Source organism: Conger conger, chromosome 11, assembly GCF_963514075.1.
Source record: "Conger conger chromosome 11, fConCon1.1, whole genome shotgun sequence".
NCBI lineage: Eukaryota > Metazoa > Chordata > Actinopteri > Anguilliformes > Congridae > Conger > Conger conger.
The window spans coordinates 21317956-21345903 of record NC_083770.1 but is presented as its reverse complement, the minus strand read 5'-3'; the positions used below and the strand labels follow the sequence as shown (position 1 = coordinate 21345903).

At 43.6% G+C, this 27948-nt stretch overlaps 2 protein-coding genes across 4 annotated transcripts in view; both read right to left on the bottom strand.

Annotated features, from left to right (window-relative positions):
• Positions 1 to 84: 84 nt before the first annotated feature.
• Positions 85 to 27778, bottom strand: LOC133140130 (annexin A3-like). 3 transcript variants are annotated; one of them, XM_061259737.1, is made up of 14 exons: positions 27774 to 27778; positions 8156 to 8191; positions 7852 to 7899; positions 7264 to 7351; positions 6677 to 6771; positions 5694 to 5807; positions 4830 to 4920; positions 4652 to 4731; positions 3951 to 4010; positions 3553 to 3646; positions 2203 to 2298; positions 1754 to 1812; positions 1457 to 1579; positions 85 to 476 (listed from the first exon to the last, which is right to left on the bottom strand). In XM_061259737.1, exons 2-14 carry the CDS (start codon positions 8168 to 8170, stop codon positions 417 to 419), a joined length of 1023 nt encoding a protein of 340 aa, XP_061115721.1. In that variant the 5' UTR covers positions 8171 to 8191; positions 27774 to 27778; the 3' UTR covers positions 85 to 416. The 3 variants fall into 3 exon arrangements, with proteins under 3 accessions (XP_061115721.1, XP_061115722.1, XP_061115720.1); XM_061259738.1 differs by lacking the exon at positions 27774 to 27778 and adding an exon at positions 8952 to 8998 and having other exon boundaries at positions 8156 to 8189; XM_061259736.1 differs by lacking the exon at positions 27774 to 27778 and adding an exon at positions 8365 to 8930 and having other exon boundaries at positions 8156 to 8189.
• Positions 10353 to 27948, bottom strand: part of fras1 (Fraser extracellular matrix complex subunit 1) — a 135469-nt gene continuing 117873 nt past the window's right edge. The window contains exons 55-74 of the mRNA XM_061259739.1: positions 27234 to 27480; positions 25619 to 25963; positions 25005 to 25165; positions 24237 to 24384; positions 23523 to 23728; positions 22909 to 23065; positions 21946 to 22146; positions 21416 to 21603; positions 20717 to 20992; positions 19888 to 20120; positions 18496 to 18656; positions 17282 to 17496; positions 16648 to 16798; positions 16065 to 16172; positions 15568 to 15727; positions 15170 to 15286; positions 14389 to 14555; positions 13460 to 13665; positions 12975 to 13121; positions 10353 to 12391 (exon numbers count right to left, since the gene is read on the bottom strand). Of these exons, the coding sequence (XP_061115723.1) occupies positions 11810 to 12391; positions 12975 to 13121; positions 13460 to 13665; positions 14389 to 14555; positions 15170 to 15286; positions 15568 to 15727; positions 16065 to 16172; positions 16648 to 16798; positions 17282 to 17496; positions 18496 to 18656; positions 19888 to 20120; positions 20717 to 20992; positions 21416 to 21603; positions 21946 to 22146; positions 22909 to 23065; positions 23523 to 23728; positions 24237 to 24384; positions 25005 to 25165; positions 25619 to 25963; positions 27234 to 27480 (4176 nt within the window). The 3' untranslated portion in view covers positions 10353 to 11809. The remainder of the gene's footprint in view (positions 12392 to 12974; positions 13122 to 13459; positions 13666 to 14388; positions 14556 to 15169; positions 15287 to 15567; positions 15728 to 16064; positions 16173 to 16647; positions 16799 to 17281; positions 17497 to 18495; positions 18657 to 19887; positions 20121 to 20716; positions 20993 to 21415; positions 21604 to 21945; positions 22147 to 22908; positions 23066 to 23522; positions 23729 to 24236; positions 24385 to 25004; positions 25166 to 25618; positions 25964 to 27233; positions 27481 to 27948) is intronic.

The window sequence follows — 27948 nt, the reverse complement described above, 5'->3', positions numbered from 1 at the left end:
GAAATTATGGTTATTACTCATGTCACAGTTCATCTTAGAGTCCAAACATTTCAAGGTTAATAAGAAAATGGGAAGAATCTGTGGTTTATTTTTTTACTTTTTATTTTTCAGTTAGAAAAGCTGTTAGAAAACATGTTGTGCAAAGATGGACAGTTACATATTAACCAGCAGAGAAAGAACACCGTTGTATTGATCACACCAAAATAATGGCCAACTGTCACACACTGAACAGAAACAAGGTGGTTGAGTGGAGATTTTTCCAGAAGGGGGGAGAAGTGAACAGCTCCACCAAGTCAGAAATCATATGAAACATCAGAAGTGTCGCACACCTCTGTTGTTTATCACACCATAATTTGAAATTAAATTATTGAGTCAGCTCTTGGGAGCAATAAAATGGTCTAATGGTGGAGTTTGGGTTAGTCTTCACCTCCACAGATTATCTTCAGACAGTCCCCGTAGTCACCGGACACGTCTGACTGTAATTAAGCACAATGATCAACACTGTTACACCACAGAACAGCGGCCACACAGCTCTGTTACTGCTCCCACACACCCCTGTCCTGACACTTTAGTGATATATTTGTATATGTATCATCGATCCAACAATTGTGCATTATTACATTATTATGTACAAGATATATACATTACATGATTCAATATATATTTCAAAGGGTATCAATTGAACAAATATAACTTTTTGAAACAGTACTGACAGGCAATAGGTCAGCAGGATTACTAACGGGTTAGGTATGAGCTAAAACATTGTGCTTTTTTAAAATCTTATCTCTGACTAGTACAATAATGAAGCTGGGTAAAAGTTATTTCATTTAATCAAAACCCAGGTATAGCTATAAAAGGTGCCGACATTGAATCTTCAAATGAAGTTTGTGTGAAATGAAATTCTATATATATCCGTAATTAACTGATTGGTTCCTGTGGTAACCAATGAAAAGTTAAATCTATTGTTATTATTATATGGTTCTTAAATCTGTAATTATTTAAGTTCAGGCAGAGATTGTCCCATGCTTAGTCTAATCAACTGTAAGTTGCTTTGGATAAATAAAGCATCAGCTAAATAACAAATTATACATGATAAAATTATAATGATATTTAGGGGCAGAGAGGAAGATATGACTGAATAAATGACAATGGCTCAGGTGGTAAGAGCAGTCATCTGGCAGTCGGAGGGTTGCCGGTTTGAATCTTGCCCTGAGCCTAACCCCCAAATGCTCCTGACAAGCAGGTTGGTGTCTTGCATGGCAGCCAATTGGTGGGTGTGTGTGTGTGTGTGTGTGTGTGTGTGTGTGTGTGTGTGTGTGTGTGTGTGTGTGTGTGTGAGAATGAATGGGTCAATAAGAAGCATCAATTGTACAGCGCTTTGGATAAAGGCACTATATACATGCCAGCCATTTACCATTTAAATGTAAAGGAATGTGTTCTGAGCTGGGACTCTCACCTCTATAGCAGAGTGCAGGGAGCCCTCGTACAGCCGTTTAAACTCCGCCCTGATGTCCAGCAGATCCACCTCTGAGCGGCTCACCATGATTCTGCTCAGAGTGGCCTCGTCTGTACCGCCACCCTGCACCAGCACCAGCACTGGATTAGCACTTAGTATCGCCGTCTCCAACCACAGCCAACAAAACTCACAGTAACAGCGCTCACTTTCACACAGAGATACTCGATTCATTCAGAAACATCTCTCTTCATATTCCTTCCTTACAGCAGAACTGAACCGTCTCACTAAAGCACTTACCTTCATACTCTCATAGAGTTTTTCTGCCAGGTAGGCTGGGACATTCTTAACGCATTTCACTGAAACAGAGAAAGGACTCTTCGTAAAGGATGAAAGATGCATTACATTACATTACGTGGCATTTAGCAGACGCTCTTATCCAGAGCGACGTACAACAAAGTGCAAATCAAACACAATGCCCTAGCTGTATGCAGTTCACTAAAGGTGTATATCTATAGCACTTCCACCACAATGTTACAAATATAGGCTTTACTGGGGTGGTGGGGCCCAATGCCAGACCTTTTAATGGGGCCCAAAACCCTTGGTGGCACCCCTGGAAAAGGGCAATAAAAAAATCTGGATATCGTAACATTCAATTAATTTCCCAATGGTAAGAATAGACACATTGAACTGGAACAGGAACCCCACAATTCATTCCAAAACAGGCTCCTGCAAATCCACCATCGTACCAACAGCCACCAGCAGCTCCTGTAGCTCGCCGGACATCTCTCCCTCAATGCTCTCCTGCAGGGTCTTCCCACTCAGCTTCTTAAACTCCACCAGCGCTAAGAGCAGAACACACAGTCACACAGTCACACAGTCACACCTTATACTCCACCAGCACTAAGAGCAGAACACACAGTCACACAGTCACATCTTATACTCCACCAGCACTAAGAGCAGAGCACAGGGACACACAGCATCACTTCTTATACTCCACCAGCGCTAAGGGCAGAACACACGGACAGTGTCACTTCTTATACTCCACCAGCGCTAAGGGCAGAACACACAGACAGTGTCACTTCTTATACTCCACCAGCGCTAAGGGCAGAACACACAGACAGTGTCACTTCTTATACTCCACCAGCACTAAGGGCAGAACACACAGACAGTGTCACTTCTTATATTCCACCAGCACTAAGGGCAGAACACACAGACAGTGTCACTTCTTATACTCCACCAGCGCTAAGGGCAGAACACACAGACAGTGTCACTTCTTATACTCCACCAGCGCTAAGGGCAGAACACACAGACAGTGTCACTTCTTATACTCCACCAGCGCTAAGGGCAGAACACACGGACAGTGTCACTTCTTATACTCCACCAGCGCTAAGGGCAGAACACACGGACAGTGTCACTTCTTATACTCCACCAGCGCTAAGGGCAGAACACACAGACAGTGTCACTTCTTATACTCCACCAGCGCTAAGGGCAGAACACACAGACAGTGTCACTTCTTATACTCCACCAGCGCTAAGGGCAGAACACACAGACAGTGTCACTTCTTATACTCCACCAGCGCTAAGGGCAGAACACACAGACAGTGTCACTTCTTATACTCCACCAGCGCTAAGGGCAGAACACACAGACAGTGTCACTTCTTATACTCCACCAGCGCTAAGGGCAGAACACACAGACAGTGTCACTTCTTATACTCCACCAGCGCTAAGGGCAGAACACACAGACACACACTGTCACTTGTTATACTGCACCAGCACTAAGGGCAGACAGTGTCATTGATGCGAAGCACCACTCTCGTGTAGCACCCTCCGTACTTTGCTTGTGGTCATACGTGTGCTAATAGCTCTCCCTTGTGGATAATCTTCAGCTTGTGAGTGTGTGAGTGAGTTACAAATCAGATCCACAAGGAGCTTCTCATCTGAAAATGTCATCCCAGGTCCCTGACAGAAGCAAACCTGACTTCTACTAGGCACATTAACTTGCTTCTATAAAAGTTTATTTACAGGCAATAGGAGACCAAAAAAATGCATTGCTATTGCTGTGACTGCACTACACAGGGAATGGGGTTGACGCTTTACTTTGTCTCAGCTGACGTATGCTTCTGTGGCACAGGATGTCGATGAACTTGCTCTCATCCGTTCCCCACTTCTTCTCCCCAGCCTCGTACAAGGCCTGCGTAGGGAAACAAGAAATAACAACGGTCGCTCTGCGGGGCCTCGGAAGATGACGGACCAGAAAAACCTCACAAAACCTTCGAAAACAACCTGTCCCAGACCAACATTCAAGAGGTATTCTACAAGTGAAGGCTCAGTTTGAAGCAAAAACCCGACAGGCAGTACTTCCCAACACTAGGGAACAACAGACGTTCCAGTGTCAGGACGGAAAATGAGAAGTGACAGACCGTGATGGTTAATAAAAATAAACATGAGGTTCATCAAGAAGAGTGAAGGCTGGAGCGAGACGGACACGGCTGTACCATAGCGTCTTCTTTGGCTTTTTCCTCTGGGTCCTCGTCCGTGTCCTCATCTCTCTCTCCCTTTCATGAAGAAAGGATAAACATCAAATAGGAAAACAACATCAATCTTACACCCAGTGAGCACTTCATTAGGTATTTATAACTTACTTATTCTTTACACAGATTGCTGCTGTAGCCTATCCACTTAAGATCTTGGTTGTGTGTTCAGAGATGCTCTTCTGCATACCACTGTTCTAATGCTTGGTTATTTGCGTTACTGTTACTTTCCTGTCAGCTTTGACCAGTCTGGCCCTTCTCCACTGACCTCTCTCATTTACAAGGCATTTTTTGCCTGCAAAACTGCTGCTCACTGAATGTTCTTTTTTTTTTTTTTTTTTACATCATTCACTGCAAACTCTAGAGACTGTTGTGTGTGCAAATGTCAGCCGTTTCTGAGATACTCAAACCACCCTGTCTGGCACCAACTATTTTTCTACAAGTCAATTAGATCACATTTCTTCCACATTCTGACATTTGGTCTGAAAAACAGCTGACCTCTTGACCATGTCTGCATGCTTTTATGCATTTAGTTGCTGGCACATGATTGGTTGATTAAATATTTGCATTAACAAGCTGGTGTACAGGTCTACGTAATACATTGCTGAGTGAGTGTAGATGTACCATGGATGAAGAATTCCAGTAAATGTCTGCTGTTGACTCACCTCAGCTAAGATGAGCAGAGCGGTCCCATATTCACCCGATATTTCCGACTTGAGGTCATACGTCAGTTTTCTCTCCTTTTCTGTAGAGAAAACAAATGTGAAATCCGTCAAACATATTCAGTATGAATCCCTGTAACCGATCCATTACAGCTTCATAAAACAAGACGAAAGTGCTCACCTTCCAAATAGGCAGCAGAGAAGGCATGAATTTGCTCATTGGATCTTGAGGCGAAGATTTCTATTAAAGCACTGTCATTTGTGCCAGCCCCCTGGAACAGACACATGAAACTATAGAGTTATTTAAACTAACAAAGCCACTGTTAAATTTGCTATCATTTACAACAGGGCTACCCAAACCCAGTTCCTGGAGATCTACCATCCAGTAGCTTTGTTTTGGTCGAAATGAACAACTAAGCATTTTCTTACAGTACATTACAGTTATTTAGCTGATGGTTTTTATCCAAGGGACTTACAGTTGGTTAGACTAAGCAGGAGCCACTCCCCCCTGGAGCAATGTGGGGTAAAGGGCCTTTCTCAAGGGCCCAACAGCTGCACTTATCTTATTGCGGCTACACTGGGGCTTGAACCGTCAACCAAGTCAAGCACCTTAGCCACTAAGTTACAGGCTGCCCCAGGGCAGGAACAGCGTTGGGTAGACCTGGTTTGCTAGGTTTAAACATACACCCTTCTCCTCTGACAAAACGTTTCTGCCCCTAGAACTGCTGCTCACTGGATGTTTTTTGTTTTTGCACCATTCTCTGCAAACTCAAGAGACAATTGAGCATGATCAGCAGTTTCTGAGATACTCAAAATGCCTGGTCTTGGACCAAAAATCATTCCACAGTTACTTAGATCACATTTCTTCCCTATTCTGACATTTGGTCAGAAAAACAGTTGAACCTGTCACATGATTGGCCAATTAAATATTTGCATTAACAAGCTGGTGTACAGGTCTACTTAATTAAGTGCTCACTGAATGCACTAAAGAAAAAGAAAACATTATTTGATTATGCTCCTGATAATCAGTTTAAAGACCACTCACCTGCATGGCACGTTTGATCTCGTTGCAGTCGTACTGCGCTGGGGGTGTGACAAGTGCAACCAACAGTCTCATAAAGTCACCCCCCGTGTCTCCTTCCAAGTCATCGACCAGAGCCTGTACATATGAGAGATTGAAGAAATGTCCTACTTCAATACATATGACCAGGACATTGTATAATAACAATAATAATCATCACAATTAGGCGGCATGGATGGTGCAGTGAGTAGCACTGCTGCCTAACAGCAAGGAGGTCCTGGGTTCGAATCCCCGTCGGCCGGGGCCTCTCTGTGCGGAGTTTGCATGTTCTCCCCGTGTTTGTGTGGGTTTCCTCCGGGTACTCCGGTTTCCTCCCACAGTCCAAAGACATGCAGGATAGGTTGATTGGAGAGTCTAAATTGCCCGTGGGTATGAGTGTGTGAGTGAATGGTGTGTGTGCCCTGTGATGGACTGGTGACCAGTCCAGGGTGTATTCCTGCCTTTCGCCCAATGTATGCTGAGATAGGCTCCAGCCCCCCTGTGACCCTGTTCAGGATAAGTGGGTTAGGATAATGAATGAATGAATGAATAATCACAATTATTGGCGACATTGGCTCAGGCAGTAAGAGCAGTCGGAGGGTGCCCTGGGTGTAGTGGTTAAGATAAATGACTGGAACACACGGTTGGTGGTTCGATCCCCGGTGTAGCCACAATAAGATCCGTACAGCCGTTGGGCCCTTGAGCAAGACCCTTAATCCTGCATTGCTCCAGGGGGTGATTGTCTCCTGCTTAGTCTAATCAACTGTAGGTCGCTCTGGTTAAGAGCGTCTGCCAAATGCCATTAATGTAAAGTTATGTAATAAATGCTAACCATCATCATCATAATCATAATCCTAAAAATCAGCATCACCATCATCTACTTTTCCCAGGCTCAAGGTACTTTATACTTAAATCGGTCATTATATGGCAGCCATTTTGTGACATTTGTCAGAGCACAGTGCTCTTACCCTCCCAGTTGCTTCTTCATACGCTTTACAGATGACCTGGCGCTGGGCGTGGCTTCTGCAGGCCAATATTTCAATCAGAGTCTTTTCAGTGGTGCCTGAAGGTAAAGATGTGAAACAGTTACACACAGAGACTGCAAATATAAACCCAGTTTGTGGTTTCAATTCTGGTTTCATTCATTGCTAAAATGACATTGTCAAACAAATTTTTTTCTTTCAACTTTGATATAAACAATGAAAATGTATCAGGCATAGTTAATCTTTTTTCATTTAAAATGGAAGATTACAGGAACAATTCTGAAATCTGAACTGAAATACTGAACTGAAAAATATTTATTTTTTAAGTGCATTATGTCATACTGGAACCATTGTTCTGTATGCAAAAGAACCTTACATTTTTATACAACCCACACTTTTTATTATCATGTCTTAATCACTGAAGTTAGGAAGATTTGTTCAAGCAGGTATGTTTGAGAATGGGCATAATAAATGTTTCATGGAAGAGTTGTCATCAAATATGAATTATGTAAATAATGAGAATATGCTTTTCTTTGTGAGATGTGCAATGTCTACTGAGGAAATAGTCTCACCAGCGCCTTCAATGGCTTCACGCAAAGCCTCAACGTCTTCCTCTGCATTGAAGTCATGTTTGTCTTTAATGGTGCCTCTGTCACCAGGCTGATAAATCATGCAGGAAAAGAGCAGAAGTGCAAACTCCAGGGGTCAGACAGTAAAAGTCCATTTGTTTCTTCCACTCATTAACTCAACCCTGATTTATTTGACTAGACAGTTCTGCATCCTGGATAAAGAATGAGCAAATGTAGCACAAATAAACAAAGATGACTTGTACTTTCTGAAGCTGGATTTTTCACCTCTGAGCAGCATACAGAACCACCAGCTGACAGGTCACTCCCAGGTTACACCTTCCATTCAATATAACCTCAACATTGAAGTAAAAAATCCCAAATGCCAATAAACAATTATAAAGCTTACAAACCAATTATAAAGATCTAATTAATAATTTTGAGTCAACTTATTTTCTTCATTAATCTGCCATGATAATGCATTCACGATACATAAAATGACAAATGCAACAGTTGCTTTGATATCATGAATAGTACACGTAGGCCTATAGCACTCATTGTGGTTTGATTAAATATAGTCGCTGTTAGACTTACCGCTGCTGTAAAAGAGCTGGGCGAGTCAAGAAGACCATCCAGTTCATCCTGAAATTGAGAGAAATGTGGAAAGTGAATGTTCCTCTGCATGGAAATTATGTGGAGTTTCAATTATTTCAATTAGGACATGTGTCGTTCTTAGCTTCTCAACAATGATCCATGCCCATAAGATTATTGCGGGCTAAAATATTTAGAAATGATTAGAAATGTGCTACGGGAACTTGTCATTTTAGCAGAAAATATAACATTTTATTTTAGGCAGAGTACAATAAGACTAGACCTTTTGTAGGCTATATAGACTTACCCATACAGATGCCATTGTAATTGTCGGATGAAGCCTTCGAAAAAAATAATAGAAAAAAGAAACGTCACGTCCGTGTTTTCGGCTGTGTCAAACTACTTTTTTTAAATTTCAAACACTCTACCCTTTACAGCCCACCATTATATTTCCAAAATATTCCACATATTCCATACACACGTTGCAATGGGAAATTATGTCATTGGTTAACCTACTGAGAAAGACAGCAAGTTGAGGCAATACGATACGCAGGGGACATTAGAATCGGCACAGTCGAAAGCCTAAACTGTACTGTATGATATTAAAATGCAATTGTGTATATAGCTACGATTTTATATTATTCAGTCCATTGTGTTTTAGTTGATATTGTAACTGGAAAAGCGATACTCAGACCGTCGGCCCTCTACGCGCAGTTGAAGCATCGCAATTAAATCGCTGATTTAAAGTGAAGGATAACCAACAGCTTTATGACGTCCAACGTCAAATGTTCTATTTTCCTCTCTCTGGCAAACTGGCAAAATAAATCATGGACAATCCTAAATTGGAAGATATGATTTAGTATATAGTTGTTTAAGAATTAACCAGAGAAAAAAAAAACCAATGCATATAAATTAAATCAATGTCACGAATCGACCATTCGCGTACTCCCTGGCTTCCTTACTAAATCCACAACGGAATAAAGCACAACTTTGCAAAGGCGCCGGAAAAGTAAGTAACCTAACTGCCAAAATATAGCTACATTGGAAATAAAGCTCATATTAAGCTCATATTAACTCTCATGCAAAACTTGTCAAACTCTTACCTGTAGAGCGGAGTCTGTAAAACAGGATATCACCTGAGCCACGCCTTTCACAAATATATCGAGTTACGCCCATAGGAAATGCAAAAAAAAGCCTGCACTAAATTCTGATAACCCCAACTATAAAGTGCTGTCAGAAAAATGTATTGAGGTGATTATTATGAAAAAGGACCAGAAAGTGCTAATATTGTATAAAACTGGTAGCTATAGAATTGTTGTTACTCATTTAGACGAACAGTGGGCTAAACCTAAATACGTTTTTTTTTCCCATATCGTACTAATCCAGTGTTTTTCAACCTTGGGGTCGCGACCCCACGTGGGGTCCCGCGGAATTCAAATGGGGTCGCCTGAAATGTGTAGTAATTGATAATTTTTTATCAAGCCTTGGAGCTTACCTAACTGTACATGTATTTCCTGATCAGGGAAAATAAAATGTCACTTTGTGCACTAATCTGGCTACTCTGTATTTGCAACACAGTATAACAAACATGATCAAGAACTAATTCTAGAAAAAAAAAAGTCTCTGGGGTCGCCAGAAATTTGTGATGTCAAAATGGGGTCACGAGCCAAAAAAGGTTGGGAACCACTGTACTAATCGTTTAATATTACAGGCTAAAACTTACTTAATTAGACCAACATTCATTATAGAAGACAATCAATTAGCTGTAGGCCATATGCAATTGGCCTACCAAAGCAAATAAGACTGTAAATGGAGAGATGCTGAAATAGTTCAATGTTTGAAATGACTGTGGTGGTTTACAGATCATGTCTATCCACTGTGCATGTTTGTACAATCAATGAGTTTATGTTTTCTGTGTGTGCAAGGTTTATGCAACAGCGATATGGAATCCTGCTATCAACAGCACCAATAATTTATTTTTGAAATATTTTAAATATGCTTCATTTGGGGGGGAAATGAATTGTGTACAGTATAGCAGCGACACTTCTGAAGGGACAATAGTGACACACAAGTGGCTTGTTTCTAGTTTCACAAACCACAAATCTTTATATGGGATGGAGCTACGCTAATAACTCTCAGCATATTGTGAAAACAGAAATACATTTATTATATCCTTTGGAAAATAATGGATGTAGATATTTGGGGAGTGACAATTATATTTTTAGCCATTTACTTGTGCACTCAGTACACCCAGAAGCTACAGAATATTGTTTCAGAATAGACCACTTATTTTAATCAACCACACTGGAAAATTGTTATAAGCACAACAGGACATTTTGAAAGTGCCATACTTTTAGTTGTGTTTACCTAATAGCAACTCTCCAGCCAACTCGTAAAACCAGCTCGACTTGCTGAAGATACCTATGCTGTGTTGATATGAATGGTCCACTGTTCTTCCCCAATAAAGACGCAAAATACATTTTTAAAAAATGAAGTGGAAAGCATGCGTTTCAATTTTTTATTACTAAAAAGGCACAGAATACAGGCGTCATACAGAATTCATAGCATTGTGCACATCAATGAATGTTAGCACCAAAAATATATATACTGGCATCTTCCGGACCTTCCACTGCCTCAGTGACAGGTACAAAAATTTAGCATTGACTGCAGCCAAACAAATCCCACTGTATGTAATACTCCATACTGCAGTACATTCAGTGCTGTGGAACCATGGGAATCGAAGTTTTATGACCTACAGTGTTCAAAAATACAACGAATGCTTTCTTGCTCAGCACCATAATACTTCCAGCACACGCTGATCATTCGTACAGACGATGGAAATATTTCTTTTATAAATGTACCTTAATACATGATATGAGAGTAACATAATAATACATAAAGCACGATAACACAAAGAGGAAGATGTCTCATTAACATGTTGCTGCTCAGAGATACTGATGCTCATACGTATGTACAAATAAAAGAATAGAACAAGACTGAGGCTGGTTGAGCTATTTTGACAGAATGTAAGCATAATGCCAAGACACAAAAACTATATTCTATTACAGTGGTTAAAGACACAGGTTAAAGCATTTTTGAGCAGTGTAAAACTCATAAACACAATCTACAGTAGTTTTCAAAGTGCAGTTAATCGAAACCATTTTGTTTTTTTATGAGGATTACTTGCACTCATTGTCAGTGTTTACTTTTAATGTCTCATCTTGAAAAATAAAAACTACTTTGGGCAAGTTTGGGAGTTTAAATTTGGATTTACAATAAGCAATACTGCAGGCTTGTTCTTCTGAGCAGTTGCCATGGTAAAATGAATGATGTGGAAAAATGCATTTCTGGCTACAGGACTTCAGTTTCTTGTGGCTGATGGATGAGCGTATCATCAAGTAATTGCACTTCAGTAGGTATTTATTCACACAACTCATCCAGCCGCAAGTGTTGGCACACTTGTTCTGTGCGTAATATTCGCATTAATCATAGTGGTTATATTGTAGTTCAGCAGTTTGAAATGAAATTTGCAACTGGACGACTGCAAAAAAATAAAAAATATCACCTAAGCAAAGATAAGTTACAGTAAAGTGCCTGAGCTACCACAGATCATGGTGATGTTCACGCAGTGATTTTCATGTTAGACTTAGAAAAGTCATTCAATGTCAGAATAGTCTGAAAAGTCTGAATAGTCTTTGAAACCTCAGATTGTACAGTAGGTCTGAACTATTGAAATTACATCAGATCAGGTTTAAGTGGTGTGATAGGCCTTAGTTCTTGTGAGGTAGCTCAGTTGTGAAATGATTACTCTGCATAGCTGGCCAGAACATTTCCCTTTTTTTTTTCTGGTCGTATAAAAATACAATAACAATATCTTTTTTTTTTTTCCTTTCTTAATTACAAACAACGGTAGAAAATGTGGTTCTCCCAAAAAAAAAAAAGAAAGTACTCTCAACTACGATTAGACCTCCGTACCGTCGTTCAAATTGTTGTGGAGTTTGACCTCCAGGTTGACCTGCTTGACCTTGACCCCGTTGACCTTGCAGACCTCAGGGCTCTTGTTGAGGATGTTGACGTTGGTGACGGTGCAGCGTTTGCTGTTCTTCTCCAGCCGGTCCATGTTCCTCAGACATGCCTCCACCTTCGTGTTCAGGGGGTAGTCCTCCGCAGGATCCTTGGGCGGCTTCTTCTTTCCTTTCCTCCGGCACTTCTTGAACAGGAAACAGGAAGCCAGGAGGACCAGAACCAGCAGAGTCAGGGCCGCCACTCCTCCACCGATGGGAGCGCCCGTGTGGGGGTCGAAGGTCGCCGAGGCCTCCACCTCCAGGCGCAGGGTCTTCATGTTCGTGCCGTTCTTCACCTGGTCGCCCTCGTTGTCATAGATGAGCGACTCGTCCAGGGTGAGGCGCCCCGACCGGTCCACCAGGTCCCGCCGGCCGCGCCGCAGCTGATAGGTCAGCGAGCGCTGGATCCTGGGGCCCGAGATCGAGTCTGGGCCAATCACGTAGATCACCTGCAGGTACCACTGATGCCCCGCCTCCACCTGTCAATCAGCAAACAAAGGCAAAGATGGTTTAGCGTAGTGGTAACCAACACTCTTCCTGGAGATCTACCACCCTGTAGATTTTCATTTCAACTCTAGTTTGGCACACCTGACTCTGCTAATTAGCAGCTCAAATAGATCTCCAGCTGTTGAATGAGGTGTGCTTTGGTAGGGTTGGAGTGAACACCTACAGGATGGTAGATCTCCAGCTAACTCAGTAATCCTACTTTGTGAACTACCCCTAAGCCAGTAGTACAACTGGCTTTCTACCCTATAGTTAATTGATCAATTAATACTACCCATTGGCCAGAGATTGAACTCATCTGATGTCAGAGGTTTAAATCAGTCGTGATTAGAGGGGAAGATTGAAAACCAACAGCAATACTGGCCTCGATGGCCAAATTTGAGTATCCCTGCCCTGGTTTAATGCCTAATGTATTTCAGTGACACAAAAAGTGACACAAAACGTGTTGAAAATAATGTACAAAAGTAGTAACACAAAAAGTGTGTTCATATTAATGCCTTTTCTTTTTGAGAATGAGAGAAAAGTTTCACACACAAGACAAGGAGAAGCTTCACTGACCTTATAAAGAGCATCAACCTTCATGGTGAAGCCATCGACCCCAGGCATCGCCTTCATGGACTGCAGATCCAAGATGTCGGATGCAAAGCTGGCGTCAAAGGGAACGTCGTGGAAGTACCCGTCACACACCTCTGGCTGTTTCCGGTCCTGCAAAAACAAAGATGGAACATTCTAGCATCCCCCATTTCATTTCACTGACCATTTCAGCTCTCCTGTCAGTGAAAGTCAACTGTATGCTTCTGCAGAACAGTGATCAAGGTGGAGACAAAAACTGGCTATAAATAAATTACTTAAATGAAATAACTCAAAGGGCAACCCATGTTCTGTTTAGACATGTTTGAACAGGAGGGGAGTGTACATTTCACGGTCTAAGAATATCTACTAGGGTAGTGTTTGTGAAAAGCGGTAGAACCGGTCTGTGTAGTGCAGGAGAAAAGGCCCAGGGCACTTCCTGTTTGTGCGGGCGACAGGTGCATGAGCCGTACCAGCAGCAGGAAGCGATGTTTCAGGTGCTTGTTGGGCTGGATGCAGCCGTACTGCGGGCCCTCGTTGTACAGGGTCCCCGTGGGGTCGAAGAACGGCACATATCCGTCCCTCCCCGTGCACAGGTACACCTTCTCCAGCTGGAGCCTGTAGGCTGCGTTCAGGTTCTGCTCCGGGTTCCACAGCACCCGCCCGTACAGTGTCTGGCCTGTGGAGGAGAGGAAGTGAGCACCTCGCCCCAAACGAGAAGCCAGAACAAGACAGAAAGGGCTGGAACTGCAGATGAACATTAGATTGTTCAGTTAAAAACATTCCAATGACATATTTGTGATCACACACCCAAAAGGGTTAATACCCAGATTAAAAGTTTTTTTTGTGACCTCATCGCAGCCTAGTTTTTTATTTACTTGCACACCATCTAGGTCAGGGATGGGCAAGGCGTGCCGTATCAGTTTCTGGATTCCAGACCAATTCTGCCCTTAATTATATAATTAGCCCAATCATTTACATGATCTGTTATTTTTAGCCACATTCTGTGGCATAAACAGCAGCTGATAAATGTGACTAGAAGTGATTTTATTGTGTACTCATGGAAATGGCAATGGCAGCAAAATCATTCCATTGACTTCATTTGATTGAGCCTTTGCTTGGTACTTACAGAGCTGGATAGATACACTAGCCCTGTATTGGAAATAGACGTCATTCCTATCTTTGGGGTTTCTAGCTGCTACATCCGTTTCATGTCACATACATTAGGATTAACTCCAATAAGACATAGCCTACACAGCTACACAGTAATCATAGCTTTTGCCCAAAAAACTAAAGCTAAAACCAGTGCTATTTATTTACTCTTCCCAAGACATTTATGCAACACAAGCCGCAAAGTCAGACAGTACCAATCAATCTACAGCGAGCATGATGGACAGTTTACCCATAGAGAAGGCCCCTTTGTAGTCCATCTCAGCCATGGACATGTCAGCTGTGGCCGGGTCCATCATGAAGACCTTCTCATTGTTGCAGAGCTGGAACTCTGTGTTCAGGGAGTAGACCACTGGGACAGGACGGTTTGTCTGCTGGAAGGCGATTGGCACCAGGAACCTGGGGGGAGGAGCTCATATTACGAAACTGCCATGTATGTTTTACTTGCTTGTAAACATACAAGTCAGAGGTGCGTACACCTTACGGTATTCCACTGTACAGAGTCATTTTAATTAGCCCTCACATTTATGGCAGGGATCATCAACTCAAATCCAAATCCAGCCGTGGTTTTCTTTCTTTTCTCCTGAGTAATTAGTGCTACTGATTGGCCAGACTGTCTTCACACCTGACTCCCAGGTAAAGGGAGGGTGGAAAAGCAGCAGTTCTTGGCCCTTAAGGACCGTGATTTGATGATCCATGATTTATGGCATCTGACATTTTCGCTACATTTCTTGATTAGCACATGAGCGACAGCCAACGACTGTTCTTATGTCCCTATATGAAGTGTTTTACTGTGATCTAATCCACAAGGGTTGTATACAGCCAGTTAGCTCATTTAGCCAGGGTAATTGGTGAAAACGAAACCCTGCAGACACACCGGCCCTCCAGGACCGGAACTGCCCACACCTATTTTTAACAAGGCAGAGCTTCAGCACGGAGGTGAACTTGAATGTGACTGGACCATATCTGCTGATTATAAGGTTTAGCATTGTCAGTGTTGGGATGTGTCATACTTCTCTGGGGCGTGAGCGGTGCAGGACAGGGGCTTGTCTCCTGGGTCGATCCAGGGCTGGGTGGGCTGTACGGTGCAGGGTATGAGGAAGACCGTGTACTCCCCAGAGTAGTCCTTCCTGAAACACAAAATGGCTGACGTTACTATGGTGACAAAACTGGGCTGAGGACAAAGGTACCCATAAATCTGCAGCTATATGATCAATAAATCCATCAATCAATAAAATGATAATAAATAAGAATTGTTTTGAGCACATTTTCGTAAGTGGATCTCAAAAGTAAGATCCAGATTAGACCAGTGCAAAGCTGTCCCTGACTTCAAATCTTATTTCGAGTTCTAAAACACTTAAGACAGTTTTTCAGTGCAGGGTCTGTCTATCCTGCAGGGGTCAGGGGTCACCTGCTGTAGGAGCTGGTGGCCCTCCAGAGCTGGTAGGGCGAGTCGAAGGTCTGGGCGCTCCACAGCAGCTGCAGGTCGAAGTCGATGCCCCCCAGGTGGTCTGGAGCCATCAGGTGGGACTTATGGCCTGGGAGGGTGTGGTGCTCTGGGACAAACTGACCTGAGACACAGACATAGGGAAAGATACAGCCTCACTCTGATACCTAACACACCACAATCAGTCTGGATGGAAGGCTTCAGATGAAAGAGAACAGTGTATAACATCAGTCAATGAACTCATCAGATTAGATCAGGGCTGTCCAACCATGCTCCTGGAGTCTCTACTATCCTGTAGGTTTTCAATCCAACTCTAACGATGCACACGTCATTCAACAGCTAGACATCTTGTTGTGCTGCTAATCAAGTGTGCAGAATTAGGCTTGGAGTGAAAAACCACAGGACAGTAGATCCCCAGAAACAGGGTTGGGCAGCCTTGGACTTCACAAATGTAGCCTTACCTCTGAATTTGGCGTGAGTTTTAAACTCGATCACAAGCCTCCCATCCTCTCGGATGTAGATCCTGATAATCTGCAGTCTGGCAGACAGAACGCTGTCGGTCTGGATACCTGGCGACAGGAAGAGGAAAGTAAGATATTCACTCACTGGCCGACCAATGAACTGAAGTCCAATCCCAAAAGGGCACCAGAGAGATCATCAGAAGCTTATTAATTCAGTTGACAGCATGTTATTTAGCGACTATTTGTCAGTAATTATTCCAGGCATCGATTTTCTTGACCAGTTATTCCTGGTAGGGTTGTGGGGGGAGTGGCTGGAGCTTATCACAGCATGCATTGGGCGAGAGGCAAGAATACAGCGTGGACGGGTTACCAATCCATCCCAGGGCACACACACCACTCACTCAAACACTCACACATATTTCGACTCTCCAGTTAGCCCACTGCATGAGGAAATGGGAGCATGCAGTAGAAACCCATGCAGAGTAATGATTCAAGTTATTGTTTATTTTATAATGTAAAAACATGATTTTGAGGTTGGGTGTTCAGTGTGTTCTCCGGGGCGCTTGGCCCTGTCTCTCCTCACCGGTCCTCCAGAGCACGGTGTCATAGAAGAAGGAGAACTCCATCTCAGTGTGGTGCTCCAGAGAGGCCCAGCCCCGCGGTGCCGTCACATAGATGTAGGACACGTACAGAGGCACCTGCACCGTGAGGAAGGACTGCGCAGAGTCCCGCACCTGTACGCACACACACACACACATACACATACATACACACACGCACACACACACACCATCAGGAACACGCTTCTGGACACATTTGGAGGTCTTGTTTCATGGAGTACATGCAAATGCAGAGTTTTTGATGTGCCAGGGTCGTTTGCTGATATTCAAAGTTAATACAAATCCACAGTGACATACTGACTCTGATGTCACCTTAAAACTTAAAAATCACTCTGTATAGGTTAAGTAATCTGAGTTTATGTTCCCTTAAATAACTTAATAAACCGCTGAAAGAAAAAATAAACCCAGGGAAAGTGTACGGTTGGTATTCTCTGGAAATAATTTGTTAGAGGAAAAATACAGATGCCTTCAATCTGCTCAACCAGTATCAGGCCTGTATTTCACGGGTTCCAATACGCCAGGCAAGCTCAGCAAAGTGTAGTAAAGTATTTGGAACCAAAACAATTACATATGTGACCCAGAGCTGGACCCCCGCACCTGGAAATCGGCGGTGACAGAGCCCCCGCAGACGTCGATGAGCTCGGTCATGTCGTAGTACGCGTCGAAGGTCCAGATGCAGCTCTTCAGGTTCAGGTGTTTGTACAGCTGGATGGTTTTGGGTTCCCTCACGCCGGGGTTGAACTGGTAGGGCCGGTCGAATCCGGGACCCAGGGAGATGCTGTCATAGGACACGTCATCCAGGAAGCCCGTTTCTGGAAGCAGAGGGACACATGTTTGTTTATTCACTATATTCATGATCGGGTCTCCAGTTTCTATCCAACACAAAATCCATGGAACTGACTGCAAAAACCAAAAAACTAAATCTAGGTAAATCATAAATAAATTTATGTAATACATGGGATTCAATGCAAAAACCAAAAAATAAATGAATCTCCAAAAAAAAAATGATATTACTTTTTTAGCTAATTAAGACAAATACATTATATTGCCAATGAGGTGAGACAATTTGACTCCTTTCACAACTTGCCAGTGGGGTAAGAAACTTTCACTTGTCAAACAAACAGCAGCTTGAAACTAGCTAATATTTTCTATTTGAGATAACAAGATTTTAAGTTCAATTACAAGAGCTAAACACTTAATAAGACAGATGTTTTTTGCAGAATTCTCAGGGACCTTCATTTAAAAAAGGCTTTCTTGATCTTATGTTGAACTTGAAAATATTCTCAAGACGTTTTATTGAGAACTTTGTGCACAACACCGTAACTAGTTTATAAGGGAGATCTCCTCATTTAGGAGACAGAATGTTGATGCACCTGAACTCACAACTGCTTTCTTTGTACAGGAAATATATACCAATGGGAAAAGAGAGTTTGTAAAATTCCTTTTGTTAGTATGTACCAGCGCTATCAGCTCAGCATTTTCAAGCACCCTACTTCAAAATTCAAGCACTTTCTCAGCCTTCAATTTTTTCAAATTCTGAATCAAACACTCTCCGGGGCCCTCGGGATCTGTGAGTATCACATCTGGAGGTTTTAAAAACCCATCACTGCTCACAGCGCTGCTTCCTAAAACACCAGCTCGGCTCAAACAAGCCGGCTTTGCAGAACTCCTTTTGCTGTGTCCGCAGTGTTGCTTGAGCACATAAATTAATGATGGCCCTTTCAAGGTCTGGGAGCTGGGTAATTAAGGGAGCCACGGAGCCTGACGGACCAATGTGTGAGCCAAAATGGCCGCCGCCCGGCTCGACTAACCTGAGATGCCCTGCAGGTCTCTGATGGTGACCAGGTTGGAGCAGACGTGCTGATGGCGGTAGATGGACTCGGACAGCAGGAAGTGCAGGTTGTGCAGGGGCATGGTGGACACGAGAGGGAGCATTCCGTCCTGGTGGGGTATCTGCACCGAGATGTGGATCCTGCAGGACATCCCATAATATCAGGCAACTACATTACACTAAAATAATAGAGGCAAGCACACATCTAAAGTATTTAGCACAGGTGCTAGGTAAAACTACATTACATGACTCATTTTACATTCACATGTTAGTCATTTAGCAGACACTTTTCATTCAAAGCGATTTACAAGTGCATATGTTTCTCAAGTGAAAAGCATCAAATCCATAAATAGTAAAACACATTTAGAGCAGTTACAGCATAACCAAAAACAACAATAAATTGCAAGTTTTTTTATTTTATTTTTATTTAGTAATCAGGGAGGAATAAGGCATAGTCTGAAAAGGTATGTTTTCAGTCTGCGTCGAAATATGGAGAGGGATCCTGCTGTCCCGACAGTGGTAGGCAAGTACTTCCACCACTGAGAAACCAGAAGAGAGAACAGGCGTGAACGTGCTGCTCAACCACAAGGCGACCAGAGCTGGCAGTGTTCTAGCTCAGGTGTAGGGAGTAAAAAGTTCCTCAACAAGTGAAAAGCATGAATCCATAAATAGCAGAACAAGCATGTAGCACAGTCATAAACATAACTTTATATACTTTAATTTATTCATGAATAAGCTGCAATGCTTGCTTATAGTTCTAGGACCACCAAAACACTTATATAATACGTATTACTGCATACTGCATGTAGCAAAGAATGTTGCATACTGATTGTAGTACTGGTATAGTGTGAATAGAAAGCTCTCAGTTGCCCTTTACTCCCCTAGTTATGTACCCTTCTCCTCACTGTCTTTGTCTAGTCCTGCAGTATTAGAGCAGTTGGCTAATTCAGCATTCAGAGGATGTAGGCAGTGGCCCAATGGTGTCCACAGGTTTTGCCCTCCAAATGCTTTAGTAGTTTGATGCAGATGTAGAGGTAAAACCTGTTTGTGAAAACTTCCAAGTCCTCAGAGGACACAACAAATAATTTATCACTGCTTTAAAAATTTAAATGATCTTCCTTTGATGCCGCCTTAGAGCATGTAAAAATATGCGCCATGCAAACCGTATATTCTCCAGAGCTTTCTGCCAGATGGATGAAACTGAACTGAACTGGAAGCTCAGGTCACACACACACATACATACTCACCCACACACACACACACACACACTCACATACATACATACTCACTCACACACACACACACACACACACACACGCATACATTCACTCACACACACACACACACCCTCACACATACACCCCCTGCTCACCTGTTGGGGTGCTCCTTGTGCTTCACATCCAGGTACTTGAGGGTGGCGATGAAGGACTGAGCCTGGAAGCCTCGGGCGGTTCCCGTGGTGACGGGGGTGTGGCAGATGGAGCCCTCAGTGCCGATGGTGACAATGTTGCTTCGGAGCGGGGTGCCAAGATGGCCGCCCTTGTCCAAGGCCTGAGCTACACAGCGCACATGGAAACGGCGGCTGAAGTAGATACTGTCCAGTACCTGTAATGTACAAACCCACACACACACACACACACACACATCAGACACACATACACACATTAGTTCAATTGCATTATCACTGCAACATCCTTTGAGACTGAGCAGCTCCCCCATGTGGCCAGTGGAGTACACTACATGCGTAGCTGGTGCAGACTGAATACAGGTGTTAGCCTGACCAGAGGAATTGGTGTGTTATGCAACATTGATACACCAAGCCAACAGACCTTGGTTAAAATAGTGTTTGTTTTTTCTATTAAAATACTTTTAGCCGGGTGACACACAATAGCCCACACAAATATATCTGCCACACATAGTTTACTGATCTTCCTCCACCCTCTCCCTGACCCACACTCTCAGAAAAAAAGGGTTCTTTGGTTTGTCCTCACAGAGAACCTTTTTAGTTCTTTATGGAACCCTCTCATGATGGTGGAGGAAGTGTCAAAGAATCCCCCCCCAAAAAAAGCAATAAACCCCTTGAACTAGATACTGCAGCATTCTTCTATGGAACCCTTTTTTTCTGAGTGTGTAGCACAGTTTACCCAAAGTTCACTGAACTTCCTCCGCCCTGACCCAGAGTACCCAGCAGGCGGGCTCACCATGTGGTTGACGCTGGTGTAGGGGGTGGTGTCGGTCACCGTCTCGAAGGGCGACCTGGCCCCGCTGGTGTCCGTGGGGGCCGCCACCTCCCAGCTGAAGTGCACCGAGGTCTGGTTGATCCCCGCCTCCTCACACCGCTCCCTCATCACCGAGTATTTGGGGTAGTGAGGGTCACACGGGGTCACGCACACCAGGGGGTAGCCTGGGGATGGAGATTTCTTACTGCCCTCCTTAGATACCTCCTGGACGTTGTCGTAGTCAGACAGGGACACCACCTGCAGAGAACGTACACAGAGAGAGAGGATTCACCCTACAGTACAGCAGCACAGCAGTGTGACATCTCTGTGGCGAAAATGCCAGCCTTAAGCTCTGTTAGCTAATGGCATTCAACACAGGCCAATAAGGTGCTATCTAGGTGATGGTGCTTTCCTTCCCTCAGTGACACCTGAAAAGCAGCAAGACTGCAAACAGCAGGTCCGCTGCAGGTTCAGCTCAGCCAACCACAGATAATGTGTATATACCTCTTCGCATGCAGTTCTTATTTTACTTATTTATACCAAATCTATCGGGAGCTACCTTACTAAGCTAGCTAGTTTGCTAATCTGTCGCTATTAGTTCACCAATTCTAAAAGCAGCTGCCTTCCAGTTGTCACTGAGGGAAGGAACGTAGCTGTCTATGAATCTAATCCAGCTCTTACAATGGGTGGGGCAGGCAGGATAAGACTCCCAGAAGCCTCCTGGTCGAGGATGGTCACTGTCGCCATGGTGATCTCCCCAAGCACTGCCTCCACCGGGTCATCGGGGCCAAGAACCAATGAGAAAGACTCGTGCCACTCCCGGTCCTCATTGGACAGGATCTCCACTTTGAACAGAATGTGGTCCATGCCTGCAGAACAAGTCAGCAAAAACTAGTATTATGGCAGGAAGCTCGAAATGCAATTTCAGGAGTGTACATGCAAGGTTTATTATTTTATTGTTACGGTTCCATGTTATTTTTGGTTTGGTTTCTCCCTCTTGATTTGTTCCCAGGTGGCATGCCGGTTGCCTTGGGAACAGCTGCGTCCTCTATACATTGGTTTACGTTTTGGACTTTTTTATATGTTCTTGATTCTTTTTCACTTAATTTCTGTAAGCCTTTTTCCTTTTTGTGTTTATACATCTACTTTCAGAAACCCATTGTTGGGAGGTGACTGTGGCTCTACTAACAGGAGAGAGACAGGACGCTGACCTGGGTTGAACTTGAGCACCCGGCTGTTGGGATTGTAGTCCACTCCGGACTGGGCCGATCCGTCTCGGGTGCTGCAGCGGATCTTGGAGGTCCGGTCTTGGTCCCCGCTGCGGATAACCTTGATGTTGAGCACCTCAATGCCATCAGGACCTGGGGGCTCCCTCACCTGGTATGTGGCCTGCTCAAACTCGATGGTGGGTGCTGCAAAACAAGAGGAACTTCATCAAGATAAGGTCCTGTGGCTGGTTAAACAAAGCATCTTACGTTGATACTTTTCTTAAAATAACTCAAGATTAAATTCCTTGCACAAAACATTTTCTTGCCCAATGGCGGTTTATTTATGTCACTTATCTCAATTTACTTTTTTTTTCTCCTTATCTTGAATTTAGGGCTTAAGGAATTCAATCAAATCTGTAAGGCATGCACGAAGGTCCTCAGCAACCAAAATAAGGATAAAAACATAAGATACCTCCGACTCAAATTCAAGTCAAATACTTAATTCTTTTGGATTCAAAACTTTTCTGTTCAATTGATCTTGCCTGGTGCAGGTGAGCCAGCCAAGAGCACCAGAAGGAGGGGTTTGCACTTTTTACAAATATTTCATAGGTGTATTTCATACACCAGATAAGCTCAGTAAAGTGTAGAAAAGTATTTGAATCAAAAACAATCACATGTTTGACCCAGGTCTGTAGTATACTATAATCTGTAATACTACACTGGTAATACAAAAGTATAATAGCATTGAGGACGTTTAGACAATATTGTCATTCCCTTTTTCAAACAGACCTAATAGTAAGAAGGAAAGGAAATATTTAAACAGTGTTATAGAATTGCTAGTGACATTGTTCTTGCGAACAAATCAGGAGAGTAGCTAGAGGGAATGCCTGAAGAATGATGTGGAGGTTTTAAAGGCTGGTTTCACAGATCAGTGCAGAGAACAGTGCCTCTGTTCTGGAGACTGACCGTCTTCATCGTTGGTGATGGTGATGGTGGCAATGTCGTTGACGCCCACCATGGCTCCGCTCCAGTGGTCCCCCAAGGGCGTCCCAAGATGCACCTGGAACTCCTCCTCAGGCTCGAACACAGAGTCGTCGTTGATGTGAACAGTGCAGTTCTTTACCTGTGATGATAAAGGGTGCACAGTGAGAACTATAACACCATAACAACTACTGGACTGGGGACTATAAGACTCTACACTGCCCCTAGTGTCGCCAAATTATTTTATACCATTTTGAGGTGAGCCCAGTTTTGTTTGAATTCAGTTACAATAGGAATTTAATCCATACAGAGTAATATGATAAGATCTATCTCAGAGATATGCAATTCTCTGACATGGGCACATACTGCACCAAAGATTTATTTTCGTATACAACTACTGGGCTTGCGCCTCCACACTGTCCCCATAAAATATATTTATACCCAGCTTGGTCTGAATTCTATTGCATCTGTCCAGGATGTTTACACTAGGAATTCTATCCAAACAGAGGAACATTCAGATCTACTCAGAAAATGCTTGTGGTAGGTCATTCTGGCATGGACACATAATGGACCAATCATGGTTATCGTGAGAGCAGCACCTTCTCGCCCTTGTGGAAGGTGATGAGCGAATCATCGGAGTTCCTCCGCTCCTCAAAGTCGTCCATCACCATGGCTGACATCGTCCGTGTGTAGCACCGGACTGAGGATTTGAACGTCAGGTCGCCTGTGCGGATGATGGGAATGTGCAGCACGCCGGATTTCTCTTTCACCGTGTACACCACCTTCTGGAACTGCATGCTGGGAACTGGGGAGAAACGAGCATCGTGTTTCAAAAGCTGACATGTTCAGCTAATATCTCTGTTACTCAAATTACGGTCCTTAAGGGCAGAGATCTGCTGGTCTTTCACCTGCCCTTACCTGAGAGTCAGGTGTGAAGCCAGTCAATCAGTAGCACTAATTGTTCAGATAATTACCCCAGAAGAAAAGAAAACCAGGGCTGGATTGGATTCCAGGGCCAGAATTGAGCTGCCATAGCATTTATATATACAGCGGTTCTTTATGTGTGGAGGTTGGGTTAGGTGGCCGCATCATCCAGTGCATCCTGTGCAAATTCGCCATTTATTTACAGGTAAATAAAACGTAGCTTTCCAGTCTTCTAGGACTGGAAAAGGTAACATAAATATTGACCTAGAACTACCAAATTCTGGTCTAGAATATCCAAATCCTAGTCAAGAACCGCCAAAACCTGAACATTGCTAACAAACGGGAACCGATATTGATGGGATGACGTTTCCATCAGGACAGGTACTCACTGTCCTGGAAGGTGTCTGTGATGACGACGGACGCCTCGAAGGGCTCGGTAAGCACCGCCCCATGTGCAGAACTCAGGAAGACCACAAAGGACTCCGCCCCTTCGATGGTGGGGTTCTGAATGTCGTCCATTATGGTCAGACTGCAGGTCTGTACAGAGAAGATAGGACAATGAAGACACAGCACTTTATACAACAACCCTTCGCCCCCTCATTAACACAACAACCAACCCTGGTTTAAATTCAGCAAGACCATAGCTTGAGCTGGTCAAACTATGTTGAGTATGGAGCTGGTCTGAATTGGTCAACCAGCTACCAGCTGTTTCAAAACCTAGCTTGAGTAGTTTTTTTCAGCAGTAAAGTATCTTACTCGGATATTGAGTACTGTTAGATAAGACAAGACTCAGGGATGTTTGTCTTGGACTCAGGTGTTGCTGCATTGCTAACAATACAAAATACATAATAAGGGACCGTACACTCTCAGAAATAAAGTGACACCGGAGGTACATTTTTCTTCTTCGAGGATCAAGTTTCCGAAATGTACCCTGAAAGTGCGGTCATGTTCTCTATATGTATATTGTACAAATGTATTATATATTGCTGGCTAGGGGTATTTCTATTTACATATAGAGTACCACGCCAGCGATAAGCATTTTTACCTTGTATTTATTTCTGAGAGTGTAGTTACAAAAGTTGTCTGTAGGTCACTTCTGCTTTAAAGTTGTTTGAATGTGTGGCTGGGGAGAGAGATAACGAGGTGCTGGACTGTACCTCCTCAGTCTTCCCTGGCTTGAACTCGATCTTCTTGGAGCTGGGGATGTAGTCCACACCGGGCGTGGCCGAGGGGGGGTCAGAAGGTCGGGTGGCGCACCACACTGAGGTCACCGAGGAGAGGTCACTTCCGTGACGCAGGACCGGAATCTCTATGGTGCCTGGAGTGAGGAACACGATTCCATTTTAACATCAGAAAAGCAGGATACTCATCATGCAGAAGGTAGACATAAAGTACATAGCAATCTGTGTCTGAAACATACTTGTTTACTATTCCATACATAAATTGAACACATTGGAGGGGAAAGTCGTTAAGTAGAACAGCAAGAAAAGTAGGAAAGTTTCTCTAAATGTAGCACTGATGATATACTGTACATATTTCCAGGGTTTCGTTGAGTGTGGGCGTGCCTGAAAAACTGCTCTGTCCTGAAATACTGAATACTGCACAACAAATCCCTAAGCAATTTTTCAACAGTACGGTGGAACTGTTGTAAGATGCCTGCCTGCTTATAGGTAAGCAGTATGTTCAGTAGACAGTACATATTTTTAGGATACAGTAGTAGCAGTTTCTGACACAGTCTGTGCAGCTTCCTCGCTGAAGGTCAGTTGTTTACCTGCGTCCTCGCTGAAGGTGAAGGTGCCGTTGCTAAGGAACACGGTGGAGGCGTCGTTGGGGCCGTCGATCACCACCTTGGCCTTGGTGACGGGGCCGATCCGGGCGTTGTCCGAGGCGTCGGACAGCACCAGCTCGAACTCCTCCGCCAGCTCGTACTCGCTGTCGTCGATGAGCTTGACGTCGCAGGTGGACATGCTCACGCCCGGGCCGAAGATGACGCGGTTATCGCCGCTCATCCCGCGCGACTTGTAGTCCGAGCCCGACTCCAGGGCGTGCAGGCTGCTGCCCTGTGCCGATTTGGGCACGGTGTAGCAGAGCGCCGACACCGTGCTGCTGGTGTCACCTGAGGGGTCGGAGGTCACGGCGTGTCAATTATAAAGCACCGAATAAACGGAATCGCCTGCAGCTCTCAGCCAATAAAGCTAATATCTGAAATTTACATTTTGTGTATGTCTGAGCACAGTTAGATAGCTCAATGTGAAAAAGAAAAATGTTTACGAGCATATTTAAGAGGATATGTAATTTATTTTGCTGTTTTTTTACCGTTTTGTAATTGTGACAATGCTAAGCCATTATCAATGGTTGTTTTTTATTATTTATTTTTTTACTGTTTATTACAGTTGCTTTGAAAGCCTGACAGGAACAAGCAATGAAAATTAGCGCAAGGAAAATGTTGCAGTACACTTAATCAGTTAATTGTTTTAAACAATGTATCTATATGAATATTTGTCTCTCCCTTCCATATAAACTAAACTAACTAAATAAAAATGAAATAAATTCTATCACGGGCCCTATCAGGCTCAGGTCATGTGGCAGCAGATCTGTATTTACCCCAGGAGCTTGTTTAAACACCGCTGTCGCTCCTGAGCCAGCAGAATTTCCCATCTGTGTTTTGAGACTCCGTTCGAGGCTGCACTTATGCCGAGTTTAATGCGAGCGGAATGTGTAATCGCACACTAACAGCTCGCAGGAGGACAGTTTAATGGCGGCGGTGGGCTCTTTAAAGTGTTCAGCTTAGAAAGCAGGGGAAATGTACGCAAAACGTAATTCCCTGTTCCTGCTGATGAGCTGTACCTAATGTATTCAGTCATTGGAGGATAACTGAACACCATACTTCATCAGGACCTAATGTGTTCAGCCATCGGAGGATAACGGAGACTAACTGAAGACCATATTTGTGTTCAGCCATTGGAGGATAACTGAACACCATATTTAGCCAGGAGCTAATGTGTTCAGTCATTAGAGGATAACTGGAAGCCATATTTAGCCAGAAAAGAACACTTCAGAGGGAGGTCCCCCACTGATTTGATCACAGGAAGTACATTTAAAGAAGGCAACTGCTAAATGCACTGATGCATTCTGTCTGTCACACATTCACTTCTGGCCTAGAAAACATACTAATTAGGTACGAATTCAATGTACACTAGTAGCTTTTAACAATTTTGCATAAGAGCATCTTCTGAGTCTCAGTCTTAGTTCAGCACTATAACACAGCCTGAGATACACAGATACCCTTTAGATACTGAAGGGGAACAGAACATAGCATGGAAATAAAAACGTGTCTTTCCAGACATAAATAACGTAGGAATGTGAATGTAAACGGAGACGCCCACCCTTCCTCTCGATGGGGGCGAATATGAAGCCCGTGCTCTCGTTGACGTGGTATGTCTTCTTGTCGAACTGCAGCGTGGGCTCGTCCTCGGTGTCGTTGATGAAGACGTTGGCGCGCGTCACCCGGCCCAGCAGGGCGTACACGGGCATGCTCAGCTCCACGCTGAAGCTCTCGATGTTCTCGAACACCTGGTCGTCATTTATCACGATGGTGCACACCTTCGTGTCCTCACGCTCGTCAAACTGCACCTGGAGCGAAAAAGAATCAAAGTGAAGGATAGGAGTCATCTGCTGCGGGTAGATGCTTAGTTCCTGTGATTATAAATGATAATGCTTATTACTATAATTCCACACTCCTATAATTCACAGACTTAAGGCAGTTGGTGAAGTGTTAAATAAATCCCAATGTCAAATTCCTTATGTCTGATGCATATAAAACATATGAACTCCATATTATCACCATATACTGTAAGGACTCTCAATGTAATGGCTCTATATGATCACCATGTAATTGTTAAATACAGGATGCTATTTTAGAATTCGTAGAGCGGGGATTAAGAATTTGGGGATTTGGCAGATTATTCATGGGAGTCATGTGACACTTATGTAAATAATACAATAATAACAACATGCCGGTTCGATCCCGCCCTGGGTGTGTCAAAGTGTCCCTGAGCTGATGGTGTGTGAGTGTGAGTGCGTGTTTGTGAATGAGAAGCA